General features: G+C 43.4%; 1 protein-coding gene across 1 annotated transcript in view; it reads left to right on the top strand.

Moving 5' to 3' along the window:
• gpat2 (glycerol-3-phosphate acyltransferase 2, mitochondrial) overlaps nt 1-13,736 on the top strand; it is a 43,177-nt gene that overhangs the window by 7,037 nt on the left and 22,404 nt on the right. The window contains exons 6-11 of the mRNA XM_008281572.1: nt 1,779-1,878; nt 4,707-4,840; nt 5,076-5,175; nt 8,422-8,607; nt 10,980-11,078; nt 11,802-11,884. Coding sequence (XP_008279794.1) covers nt 1,779-1,878; nt 4,707-4,840; nt 5,076-5,175; nt 8,422-8,607; nt 10,980-11,078; nt 11,802-11,884 — 702 coding nt within the window. The remainder of the gene's footprint in view (nt 1-1,778; nt 1,879-4,706; nt 4,841-5,075; nt 5,176-8,421; nt 8,608-10,979; nt 11,079-11,801; nt 11,885-13,736) is intronic.

Below are 13,736 nucleotides of genomic sequence, written 5' to 3'. Positions count from 1 at the left end.
CGTGTGACGTCGTCGTGTCCTCTTCTGCGCATGCGGGACACTTTTGGGTCGTATGAAGTTCACACAGCAGATCACATACAAGTCGCATTGAACTGGAAACGTGAAGGAAGTCACAAAGAAATCTGAATGTAGCATTAAGTAAGATAATACGCCGTTATCCTGAGTGGTGACATTAAATGTCATGTCGGAGGCAGACTCCAAGGCTGTCGCTATGTTAAGGCTGTTTTTAATGGGTTCTGTTTGTTTTTCCTAAAAACCTGTCGGATAGCAGGTTTAGGATCGTTAAGGGTCGGATTATGGAGTCATGACTCTATCATTTGTGTAGCTAACACTAGCTTGTTCATGTTTGTCATTGAGGTCCATTGCCATCCCATAATGATTAAAGACCCATTAATGAACAGCCAGCTGGATGTTTTTTAATTACAATGAACAGGGACACCGTTGAACTTAACCCGTCCTTGTACCTTGAACACTTACAAGAGCGTCAGATCTGAGAAAAGTTCCCAACAAATGCAGGAAATTCAATTAATGTCCCCTTTTTTAACTGCTGTGTGTATCCATGACCTGTTTTTATATCTTTTATGTTGTAGACAGACTAGATAAATAAAAAAGGCATTAAGAGACGGAGTATCGCAGCGTCGCCTCGGGTGCTTTCGTTGTATTAGCCGATGATACACCCATAAGCCACAGTCATGGTTGCTATGGAGAAGAGCCCAGTTGGAGTGGGAATCATATCCGTCATGAATAGGAATGAGGAACAAAACGGCGCGCCATAATTGCCAAATTCACTGAAAAATGACCAAGAATGTGAAAATTAGCTGATTTTAGTCAATTTAATGTTTTCATCAGCATCCAAGCAAAAAACACTTAGTGATTATATTGTCTTTCTTACCAAAATGTTCCTTTTTTGTTATGCATAATGGTCGGTAATTTTGACTTTTTTTTCACTTTTACTCATGATTACACTGGAAAATGTTCGTGCCTATCCAAGCACCCAGCAGCCAGTCGCCTGAAATTATGAGCAGGAAATGAACAGTACATTTAGGTCTGGAACTCTGGGAGCTTAAAATTGCTTTCTAACCCTGATATCCCCCTGAAGAGCCAAAGACAGAAATGGCTCATACACTGCCGGACGTGCAGGATGTTAGTGAGATTGCTTCAAATGCGGCTCTAGTTAGAGATGCAGGACTATCCATCATGGTCTTCAAGATGACTGACAGTTGCTGAGGCATGAACTTGTCCACACGCAGCCCGCTTTGATCAGTGCCGGTGAAAAACGATGTTGTATTTTTAAGCTGAAATGTTATGATTCTGTCAGGTGTTGTGTTACATGCCGTGGTAGAAATTCCATACTTGTCTTGTGCAATGGAGCGGAAACTTCTGGCGTTATGAACCAGAGAAACCACTCTGGCTTTGTTGTAGTTTCTGTAAAATCTCCTCTTTCTCCCGTCCTCGTCTCCTACAGCCTCGGCTTTTGTCTCTCCTCCCACTCTTATCGCTTTCTGTTTTTCGCTGCTTCCCTGTGTCATCGTTTTATCTCTTATCCTCATCCCTTTTCACCCCACCGCTGTCACATTCAACTTTGTCCTCACTTCCTGTGCGAAAGCTGTATTTATTTGGCATGATTATTTGCAGCTATTTTGTCTTTACTTCGCCGCTATCTGTCCGTTACTTCTCTATATATTGTCCCGATATTTTCCTTATCTCCTGCCATTATTTTTTTTTCTCCTCTGTTCTCTTTCTTTACACCTTTCTACTCACTATCCCCTCTCGACTAGGTTCGTATGCTGGGCGATGCTGAAGATGTTTTCCTCCACGTTCTGCAGCGTCGAAGTTAACCTCAACCATCTGTCGGCTTTGCACAGAGCCTCGCAAGAGGTACGACCGTCTGCGGTTGCACACGTGCGTTCGTGGATAAAAATATCACCAACTTCTTTAGCGGCTGCCCCGACGGGTATCATCTTGTCCTGCAAAACGTGGCGAGTACACTTTGTATTTGCACACGGAGAGCTGTGATGTTTTGACTCGGGATGTGAAATTAGGTCTGCGCTCAGCCACCTAATGAGATGGTAAACAGCTACAGCCTTGTTTGTACACATCTGCAACAAAACATTTCAAGGTAAACAAAAAATTGCGAGGATATTTTCAGCGAGTGAAAACATCTGAATGTCTGAAGACTTGAGAAAGTTCAGGTTTCGTCCTCTTTGCCGCGTCGTACCTCATTATTTTCAGTTGTTTAGCGACGACACAACTGTAATTACATGGCTGAACAAATAAACACAAGTAAACAAGTCTGAGCCAAGCTGCTGTTTCAGGCGTTCAGAATGAATGAAAGTCTGCGATCTGTGTCTTTAGTTTTAGCCCCGATCTCACAGAAATGTAGTCTTTTAATTCCTAAGTGGAACCCAAACCACTAATAAATGTTCTCGTCGTGCTTATGGCGTGTACTGGAGTACGTCCTGTCAACTAGTTATCAGGACAGGAGTTTCTCAGGCAGCATAAGAATGACGTCCTTTCTTCTGGATGATTTTCTGCTTGTCTGAGTGCATTTTTAATATGTGAGACTGTGACAAAGTGAGTTCTCGTTTTAGTCAGAGTGTCTGTGTTGACTTTCACATGTATGGTCCACTTATCTGTGTCTTTATGTTGTAATCTGACATTTATTCCGCCTGTAAATTTTTACGCAAGCGACTTAAGCATGCTTGTGGCATTTTGTCATGACTTGCATGTATGTGAACCGTTTCCGTTATCGTCCAATGGAAAAAAATCTGTATGATAAACAGAAAATCCATCGGCTCTCTAAATGTCAGCAAAATATTAGATAATAACACTTCATCAGAAAGCGATGTTTGACTGTCGCATCGTGATGCCAAAGAAGAGAATACATACGCTGCAGAATCTGTGTGTGAGACCTCACGGTGTGTCCGATGCAAAGCAACGCTTTAAGTCCAAACCGCACCAGAGGGATATAAATCAGAGAGAGAATCAGCCACGGATGATGACGTTTGTGCGTCCCAAATCCAATGGCCTGACAAACATGATAAAGGCTGAAGTTAGGCTTTGGAACTTTATATCACAAGACAATCTGCCGAAGGCTGCAGGGGACCGTCTGACTGAACTGTTACCACACATATGTTATGGTGCCTCAGTGGTTAGCATTGTTGCCTCGCAGCTAGACGGTCGCTGGTTTGCATCCCGGTGAGAACATCCGAGATGTTTCTGCGTGGAGTTTGCATGTTCTCCTGCTGTTTATGATTTTTTTTTGCGCCATGTGTTTTCTCTTTTTTGTGTGTTTTTGGGGGCGGTGTGTCGCGTTTGGTTTATTGCAAAAACGAGGGCGTGTTTTAGTCGTTGTGGGAGTGTCACATGTGTAACAAAAATAGTGCTTTTTTATTCTGTTGAAGGTGACATTTGCATTTTGTCATTTAAGGAGCTTTGCAGAGAGTATTGTACCTAATTGACATAATTAAGTGACTTAACTGCATTTTAATTGGGGTTGGAGACAAAAAAATAAAAGATTTTGAGTCAAGTTTGGGGGCTGCCAGGTGGCTCGGTGGTTAGCATCGTTGCCTCGCAGCTAGAAGGTCACCGGTTCGTGTCCCGGTGAGGACACCCGGAATGTTTCTGCGTGGAGTCTCCATGTTGTCCCCGTGCAGCGTGGGTTCTCTCCGGGTTCTCCGGCTTCCTCCCACAGTCCAGAAACATGTTGAGGTTAATTGGTGATTCTAAATTGTCCGTAGGTGTGAATGTGAGTGTGCTTGGTTGTCTGTCTCTAAGTGTAGCCCTGTGATAGACTGGTTACCTGTCCAGGTGAACCTGTCTTCACCCTGAGTCAGCTGGGATAGACTCCAGCCCCCCATGACCCTAGTGAGGATTAAGGTGTATAGATAGTGGATGGATATATAATCGCATGAATTTAAATGGGGCAACAATCTGTATAATTTACAGGCAGTCCATAAAAGTTGACATCTCTAAACTTATCTGCCTGAATTTAACTGTTTCAATCAATTGCATGTAAAACAATGGATGAAAACTACTTCACATACCATCCATGTAACTGGCAGCCTTCGGTAAGAATCCCGGGTGTTAGACTAAGAAAACACAGTAATGATTGTGTTTGAAGAACCTCGAAGTGCTTGAGATAATTACATGTTTTTATGATTGCGAACCCTTTTTTTACAGTAGCGACCTTATGAAATGCACAACTGTGTTTTATCTCGCCTTTACTTCATTCAATATATATAATTGAGTTTGCGACAGTAGCTTATCATCGGCTGGGATAAAAGTAATCAAATGCTACTCAAAAGATAGAGGAGCACAAAGCATATAATAGAGCTGTTGTTGACCTTGAGGGGGAAAAAAAAGAAAAATTACTCGTGGCACGTGTCGAATTTTACAGTACAGCCATTTAGACACACTCCCCATGTATGTGTTTAACCTCTTCCTCAATCTTTAATCATTTAGGTGTAAAAATAATAGGACTTTAATAAGATTTGCCAGTTTTATATGATAAATGTATTTCCTCGACATTCCATTCCGCTGATAATATCTGAAGCTTGTGGGGCCTGATCACGGTCCAGATTAAATCACTCTAACACTTGCCTGATCCGTGCATCATCTCTGCACAGGTTCACGCCTGTTTGCCGTAATAAACGACAACGTGAGGAATTTTGTTTATGTGAATCTGCTTGTGTTTTGTAATTCAGGGATCTCCGCTGGTTTACGTGCATGTGCGTCAGAGCGCCGCGGACTGCGCTCTCATCCCTCTCGTGCTCTTCTGTCACAACCTGAGAGTGCCGTACACTGTTTATCCTCTCCAGATGAACAGCTCCTCCCTAAGGTACGCTCACACACAGCCACGTAGACGCTGCCAAGCAGGTCGAACTGCAGCAACGACGAGCGCAGACACCTTCGTTGCCAGTAATCACATCCTGAATTTATCACTTTTACTCACAGCGCCGTATTTAGGCCGGGCGGTTTATTTTAAACACAGGGAAAATGTGCACAGTCACTCCCGAGTCTCTTAAATTAGGCCACTGATGCCTGAGCGACACTCTCCTCTATTTATTCTCCAGATCAATCCTGCAGAAGGTCGGTGTCGTCCTCCTGCCGCCTTCTGCTCTGACTGAGCAAGATGCTGAGATGGACGCTCTGTACTCACCTGTCGTGACCTCTGTAAGTCTCATGTTTTTGAAGATTGGAAGGTTAAGAAGGGGCAGGATGTGGAAGTTTCAGGTATTTGCGGTGATTGCTGTGCTTTGATGTCCTTTACCCTAACCCCAGCTGATCGCAGCAGATGGCCTGCTTCTGCCGGAGGTTTTTCCTTCCTGTTAGACGGGAGTTTTTTTTTTCTCCCCACTGTTGCCGAGTGTTTGCTCAAAGGGAGTCCAGAGGAAACTTTGGATTTGTTGTGTTTCTCTGTATAATTTCCTTACAATGGGAAGTGCCGTGAGACATTTGTTGTGAGTTTTCGCTACGTACGTACAATTGAAATTGAATTAAATTCAAATAACTTCTGCAAGATGTCGCTGATTGCTTGAGTTGAGACGTACTCACTAATCACTGAAGTCATTCCAGTGATTCTCAGACACAGCTGTCTTATTAGGCACATATATGAGTTTGTGCTCAGCCTCTGATAGGTTCAATTTTGACAGGGAAGTGTATTAAAGTGCTCCACGGGTGGTCTGTGATCTCTGTTCATGGTTCTGTCTCCGTTTTACATGAATCAGCTGGGCAGATCTGTCTCTCTCAAGCTACATACATGAATAGAAAACACTGATAAACAGTCAAATACATCAGAAAGAAATACAATATAAAAGCTTTCTTTATCGATGTGTCAGATATTCAGACTGTCAGGGCAGCAACATGTGTACAGATGTTATGTTGAGAATCCTCCCATCCCCCACCGTGACGCTAAACACTCCAAGAATTAAATCAGTCTAACATTAATGTGCAATATGCTAGAAATATATATCGCAGGCAGTTTATGATGTGTAATCTGAAAGTATTCAGCCCCTCTGACTGATAAATATCACCATCAGCTGCACAGCATGTGTTCCGTTTACAGAATAAACCTTCAAAATTACACAAACAGAATATCTCCAATTCAACTTAGATGAAATTTTTCTGTCAAACATGATGCTGTTGAGTCAACATCTAAACCAATCAGCTATTAGATCAGGTGCGAGTCCTACATCACCGTAACAGGTTAGGATCAAGGTGAACAGAGATCTGACTTTCACTGTATGTTAACATGCTACTGTCGAGTAAAACTTTTGACTTGAAGGTGTTTGTCGACGAAAAGTCTTTGAGTTTGAAGTGATCAGAGTTTAGCCTCAGGTGGGGAAGCATGACTGTCTGTCCCACATTTGCACACACAGCAATCTGTTCTGTAGTTGTTGAGACATTTGATGCAAAGCAATTGTTAACGTCACGGTGGCACGAGACAAAAAACATCAAATGCCTGTCGAGATATTAAAATTTGCACCAAAACGTTGAACCGACTGATGGACCAACGCTGCTATTCTGTAAATCACTGCCCAAACTTGACTCCATCCATCCATCAATCCTCTCTACACCTTCATCCTCACTAGGGTCGTGGGGGGCTGGAGTCTATCCCAGCTGACTCAGGGTGAAGGCAGGTTCACCTGGACAGGTAACCAGTCTATCACAGGGCTACACTTAGAGACAGACAACCAAGCACACTCACATTCACACCTACGGACAATTTACAATCACCAATTAACCTCAACATGTTTCTGGACTGTGTGGGAGGAAGCCGGAGAACCCGGAGAGAACCCACGCTGCACGGGGAGAACATGGAGACTCCATGCAGAAGGATCCGGGATGTCCTCACCGGGACGCGAACCGGCGACCTTCTAGCTGCGAGGCAACGATGGTCACCAGTGATCCACCTTGCAGCCCCCAAACTTGACTCAAAATCTTTTATTTTTTGTCTCCAACCCCAATTAAAATTTTGTTAAGTCACTTAATTGTGTCAATTAGGTACAATACTCTCTGCAAAGCTCCTTAAATGACAAAATGCAAATGTCACCTTCAACAGGAAAAAAAAGCCATATTCATGTGACATGAGCCACTTCCTCACCGACAATAAAACGCCCTCATGGTTGCATTAAACCAAACACGAGCCGCCGGGCTGTGAATCAGACAGAATGTAGCTAATGCATTTTGCTTAAAAAAATCCTAAACAGCAGGTAATTATATGAAATTGCAGGGTAAGCAAAAGCTACCTATCGTTGTAATTTGGCTTTTTAGCGTAGGTGCATTCGGTTCAATTCATACTCACTCGCATAGAGACACTTTTCATTGCACTCCACGGTGAAGTGTTATCACAGTCGGCTTCTCAATCAGAATGCAACCTGTCTTTTCCTCCCTCTCGCTCATCCCCAGCCTCATCCCGCTTTCTATTCATTCTCAAAATTACCAAGGGGTTCGAGTTTTGCCACAGAGATTGCAGCTTTGGAGTTGGCTGGAGTGACAAAGCAATGAGCAGAGGGTTGGGAAGCGAGAAGAATGGTGGTTAGTTTGATTGTGTGCACTTGGCAGCTCTGAGCAGGTTGTTTCTCTTTTATTGGAAGGTAGTTTGTGTGTTTTTTTCCTCCCTTTATTTTGGAGATTTTTGTGGTCTGTATTTTTTTTTTCCCATCCTCTTTCTCTTCTCTTGCATCTATTAAAGTTCTTGTTTTATACCCTTTATCAAAGTGCCTCTATTTATTTTTATCAGTGATCAGCACCTGTTCATCATCAGCGTGTTTGTGTATTTTTATGTAGAAGGAAGCTATTTGTGTTTTATATCAGTTGGCCTAAAGACGTATTTCATTTGGAGAAGTTACGGGCTTCTTTGAGATCAATCCTGCATTATACTGCTCAATAAAACAGCTGAATTAATATAGAAGATTAGAGCCACGGTGGAACAAAACAAGGTTGTTTATGAGGGACTACTTTTTGGTTGTTTCATGTGGCTTAGCAAACTGGCTTCGTACAGGAAAGCAGGCTGACTTATGGGTTGTATATCAGTGCTTATAGGCCTTTATTGAGTGTAGTCTTGCTTAGTTGTTGTTCAGCGGTAATTAAATTTTCCTCGTCTGGAAGGGGGAAACAGGACTTGGGGCAAAGGAAGTTTCTGAATGTCATAAAGTGTCCCCTACAGCCTCGCTTTGTTTCTGCTTTTCATCCTGCCAGCTTCATGAATTTTGACTTGTCCTCTCTCGGCTGCCCTCCACGCGCTCTTTTCCTGCCCATTTGTGCTCCCTCCAAGGTCTGGTTTGCTATATTGCTTATGTATATTTTAAAAATGCATGGGAGGCACTTTATGTTAATTGCTCCCCCACTGCCAGGAGTGTTCAGACCTTTGGCTTTGCCGTCTTTCTCTCTCCTCATTCCTCTTCCCTCCCTCCTCAGCTTGTACGTGAGCTGCTACATGAGGGCCAGGCCATGAGCGTCGGCGTGTCGTCGGAGTCGGGCCAGGGAGGCCAGTGGCTGGCTCGCATCATCCAGCTCATCAAAGAGAGATCTGTCCCCGATGTCAGTCTGGTCCCCGTGGGCATCTCCTACGACTGTGTGCCCAAGACCGACGTACAGGTGGATGCGTGTAACCACACACTTGCAAGCACACACTTAACAAAGCCATCTGTAACTGTAATGTCCTCAGGAGCAGCTGAACAGATTTACTCCAGAACAGAAGTTTTTCACCTGTGAGAGGAGAGATGAAATGTGAGGCAGAGATACTGCACGAGGTGAAAAGAACAGGTGCATGTCAGCGTTCTAACAAAAAATAATAGGTTAGTTATCGGGGCTTGATTAGTTGATTTGATCTGCTAATCAACGTGGTCAACAGTCGGAGCAGCAGCTGGTTCTGTGTCCTAAAGCTCATCGAGGCAATTAAGGTATGTTGAAGGTCCCATATTGTGCACCCTTTTCAGCAAATTAATGAAAGTCTTGCATGTCCACAGGAAGTTTTTCAGCATTCGTGCTGCAAAGATGTTTTATTTCACCACATTTGTATAACCTCAGGTTTTCTCTCTGTTCTAAATGGACTGTTTCAGTGTCGTCTATGGCTTTAAATGCAGCTGAGTTACTGCTGTCCGCACCCCCGTAGGGGTGTCTGTGATTGACAAAGTGCAGCAAAACAGTTGACTGTATGGCGGCTGACACGAGTGTGACTGACTGTGTGAGACCAGTACATCGTAACACTCGCTCTGATTGATCAAAATATCACCGAGTCCACGGCACGACTGCTGAGTTTGTCAGACAACATTAGAAAGTCAGTACTGTAGGAGTGGAATGGCTCTGAAGTGACTGCTGGCTAATATGTGGTCCTAATGGGACGTAGCAGTTCAGTCACTGTTCCAGACACGTTCTATGTGTGACAAGAGACACAGAAGAATATGTGAATGTGAACAGCTTTTTGGGGAATTAAGTTGTATTAAAGAGAGCAGAAAGAAAGAAGCCAACAAACGTGATCACACTGAACCGTACCAGCAGACACAGTAATTCACACAGTCCTGGTTTAATGGCTTTAAATCAGTTTCCACCATCTTGAACTGTAACAGTAGCGTTAGCCACATTAGCCCAAAGACTAACACTGGACACTCAGGATTTTCCTATTGCTGCCGTTTCCATCCGTAGCACCAGTATTCTACTGGGTCTTCAGTTCCTCAGATGCTGTCGGTGCATGCAGACTTTTGTGTTCACTCTTGTAGCCAACAGCAGGACATTTGTTGTCCTTTGCTTGTGACTGAGACATTTTAGAGTTCAGCAGAAGCAGCTCTGGGAAATAAATCAACCTGGTGTACTGAGAGGCAGCTGCTCATTGTGAACGGCTCCAAAGTCATAAGAGCGCACAAAAAACAAAGAGAACAGATTTTTTACTGGACCTTCAGTACACACGGTTATATTTTGAGTCAGATCTGAACACAAAGGTATGATTCACACATGATTGTAGATTCAGCGTGTCTAACACTTCCAGATTAACGCCATAGTCTGTCGCCTATACACATTCATGCATCTGCTTAGAAATCACAGGAAAACACGTCCAGAATTTGCTTGAAAATCACCATATTTTTCGTCTTCCTTCCGTATCTCACTAATCCAGTCATTGTATCCGGTGATAGCTGTCTGTGCATCCATGGATGATCTGCAAACAAGACCTGCCAATAGATAATTAGCATACTTTTAATGGTGCCAGTTTGCTCAAATGTAACCAAATGTAGTCCAAAAAAAAAAACAAGTGGACCGCATAACTCACTGAATGCAAAGCAGCACTACTCTATCCAAAAGGAGCTGCAGTTTCACAACTAAGAGAATGATTGTCCACCAAACAGTAGAAAAAGAATACCGAGTCCATTAATATTAACTTATTTCACACTGACTATCAATGTTTCTGACACGGCTGAGACTCACAGGATCAGCGGTAGCTGCACAGTTTTCCGTTTTGCTCTGAGGGGAGGCTGACAGTGTCAAAGGCTCGGTCTAGAGGAAAAACAAAATTGCCAGTGATGATCCTGCTTTGAGAGCCTTTCACAGATTTGCTCTAATTTCTCACTGCCCAGCATTGGTTGATTAGTTGAGGTCTACATTTCATTTTTTTTTTTTTCCTCCCAGGCAGCAGCGATGTCTATTAGTCTCCATTAATCTTGCCCTCTGTTGTCTGCACTTTGACGCGATGCTGGAGAGTGGGTGTTGCTGTCGGTTAATTGTGATAATCAGGTCCTCGCCCCATTATTTTGTTCTGTCATTCAGACACAGTGCTGTACACAGAGTTCTCACACACACACACACACACACACTCCGAGACTGGCTGTTTATCTTAGTGCTCGTCATAGATCCTGCTCATTAGTGGTATTGCTGTTGGAATGTCCCTCCTAAAGGCGAAGACCTCATTATGATATAATGGCTAACTCGCTGCCTGTAGCACTCCTGCCAATGTGTGTGTGTGTGTGTTTTACATATCCTCACAGGTTGGCTTGAGGTCCGTGTTGCAGTGGATGGTGTCCTTTCTCTGGCGAAGACCAAAAGGATGTGTGAGGATCCACTTTGCCAAGCCCTTTTCTCTTAAGGTGCACCATATTCAGAAAGATCTGCTTGTTATTCACACCGGTTCCCAAACTTTGTTGGCTTGTGACCTTAAAATCGGAGCAGCGTTCTTTGCGACACCTCATCACCGGTCTTAGATATTACTGTGAACAGGAACTTTAAGCAATTTAATTTCCCTTTTGAGATGGAAAGACAAAAGACGGAACAAAAAAAAGTCTTGTTTTTAACGTAAAAGGATAACACTTCATTGCCTTGTGGGGTGCTCGCAAACAATAGACCTTATTATACATCACGCTGACATTCAAAGGTAGATTAACTTAATTTGCTGCCACAAATGAGTGTTGAAATGGTTGTTTTGTTTTAACTTTGTCTTCACTCGAGACTTGTTATTGTCAATGTGACAAATCGGCACACCGCAAACTACAGAATCCAAAAAATGATTGCAAGTTGTGCCTCATAGCTTCCCTGGAAGTCGGATCGATAGTAAATTTGTTATTGCATTAGTTTCAGCGAGGTGCGTCTAATAAACTGGAAACTTGTAAATTGCCGTTAATAATGGAGAAACGAACTGCAGCCAAAACAAAAAGATGGAATTAATAAGAGACACTTTGTGTAATCTTCTAAACTCAGTTAACTAGAACATCAGCATTTAATGATCCAAAGATGCCGATTTCCAGCTCTTTGACTTCTTTGAATGTGCCTGTGTGTGTGTGTGTGTAATTGATCCTCTTGGCGTTTGTGTGTAGGAGATGTGCGAGTCCGGGAGGTGTAGAGTAGACGAATGGCTCCCTCTTCAGGACCTGTTGCTTCCTGTAATCCTCAACAACAGGTAATCAGACCACCTGAGCGCGCACCTGCACGCACGGCCGGCTGCTGATACTGTACGTGAACAAACAACAATGGGATTTGGATTTGAATTGTGCGTTTTATCAAACATCTGTGAAATTGAAAAGTTTCCTTTCCTCTTAAACTTTGCAATACTTTGCTCTAAACCTTAAATCTGGCACAGTTGTGATGCAAGCTCTGATGAGAGTTTTCATCCTCTTAGACTCGGTCCAATTACCATCAACATTACACAGTCTGCCAGTGAAAAAGATAACAGAAAGAAAATAACATCCTCGCTCAATCTCTGCTTGGCTTCCGACGAGCAAAGTGGCTTCTCCCTTCATATGTTTAATTCTTCTGAGAGAGAGAAGGAGGGAGGGAGGGTTGGGGGGGAAAAACAACAGCCCGAGTGAAAGAGATGGCAAGTGATAGATGACGAGGGGTAGTTAGATTGGATTGTTATCAGCATGTGAGCGGTTTTAGTTCTCTGTGCATGTCTACATTATAAACATGCTCCAGTGCTTACAGTGTGTCTCTGCTGTGCTTTCTCCTTCTGTTTGTCCCTGGCAGCTGAGGTTTATAAAGTACACAGTGAATGTGTGGGCTGCTGCTGCACTGAAAACCAAGCGCACAGATATTATCTCTGCCACAACATTAAAACCAGCTGCCTAGTGTTGCGTAAGTCCCATCAGAGCATGGACACAGGACCTCTGGAGGGGGTCTCCTGTGGCGTCTGGGTCCTTGGTGTTGGATCCTTTGGGCCGCTTTGGATTGTGCTTACCTTTGGGAAAACTGGATCAGATGGAGACGCTGGAGCGAGCGAGCCATTCCTGAGCAGTATTTGTAGTGGACAGCACACATTGTACCGCAGTAGGAGGCTGCTGATGCTTTGCAGGCAGCAGTGTTTAGGTGGGTGGTACATGTCAAGGTAGCATCCACAGGAATTGTCAGGACTCAAGGTTTCCTCGCAGAACATTGCATTGTGACGAGATTGTCAATGTCCTTCACTACACATAGAAGTGGTTTTAATGTTGTGGCTGAGGAACCCACGCTTTATTCAGCTTATTGACTATTTGTTGAAATGAATAATGTTTAATGTCTGTAAATCTTGTGTGTTCACAAAGCCAGATTCCTCACGTTGTCTTTGCATGTCTTTGGCTCACTCACGCAGAGCTAAAATGCTCAAATAATACTCGTATCACGCCAGAATAGCCTCAGATACGCAACTACAAAATCCTTCACACACACCCCAGTGTTTGAGTGATACACCTGCACCTCACATGCATTCAAGCGTAACTCCTTTCATACGCAGAAACACAGCTACTGTGGCAGAAAACTTTCTCAGAGTATTCTTGAAATATTGCTTTTTTTCAGTGATCTGATCATTACTGAAAAAAATCCATGTAATATAATTAAACAATTTAGATTAAACCATTTAGCTTTTCTGTCAGTCGGGGCAAATAATACTTAAACTGCTTCCCATGATTTGTTATGCAAGTCCCCAGACAATCTATGCAAGATGCTGCAACACATCCCGATGGCTGAAGGCCAACAGTGGGTCTTTTCACCAGTTGCATTATTCTTCAGATATAATCCCTATAATCGTTGAGATCTCGGTCCTGGTTGATGACAGCTGTGGTTGCCGTGGTAACAGCAAGTGTGGGTTAGCAAACGCTCGTCGAAAAGTTGCTTTGTTAGAAATACAACAGAAGAGCAACGGCTGCATCTGTTTAGGCTGTAAACACGCAATGTTTTCACCCAGAGGTCTGCTTACAATAGCTTAGTAAATTACTCCCTGCAATATTTAAAACATACAGTCGTGACTCGATAATCCGACCCTTAACAATCCAGAACCT

This window comes from Stegastes partitus, unplaced genomic scaffold (assembly GCF_000690725.1).
Source record: "Stegastes partitus isolate 25-593 unplaced genomic scaffold, Stegastes_partitus-1.0.2 Scaffold237, whole genome shotgun sequence".
Classification (NCBI taxonomy): Eukaryota; Metazoa; Chordata; class Actinopteri; family Pomacentridae; genus Stegastes; species Stegastes partitus.
The sequence above is the reverse complement of the archived record's forward strand: the minus strand, read 5'-3'. Positions and strand labels throughout refer to the sequence as shown.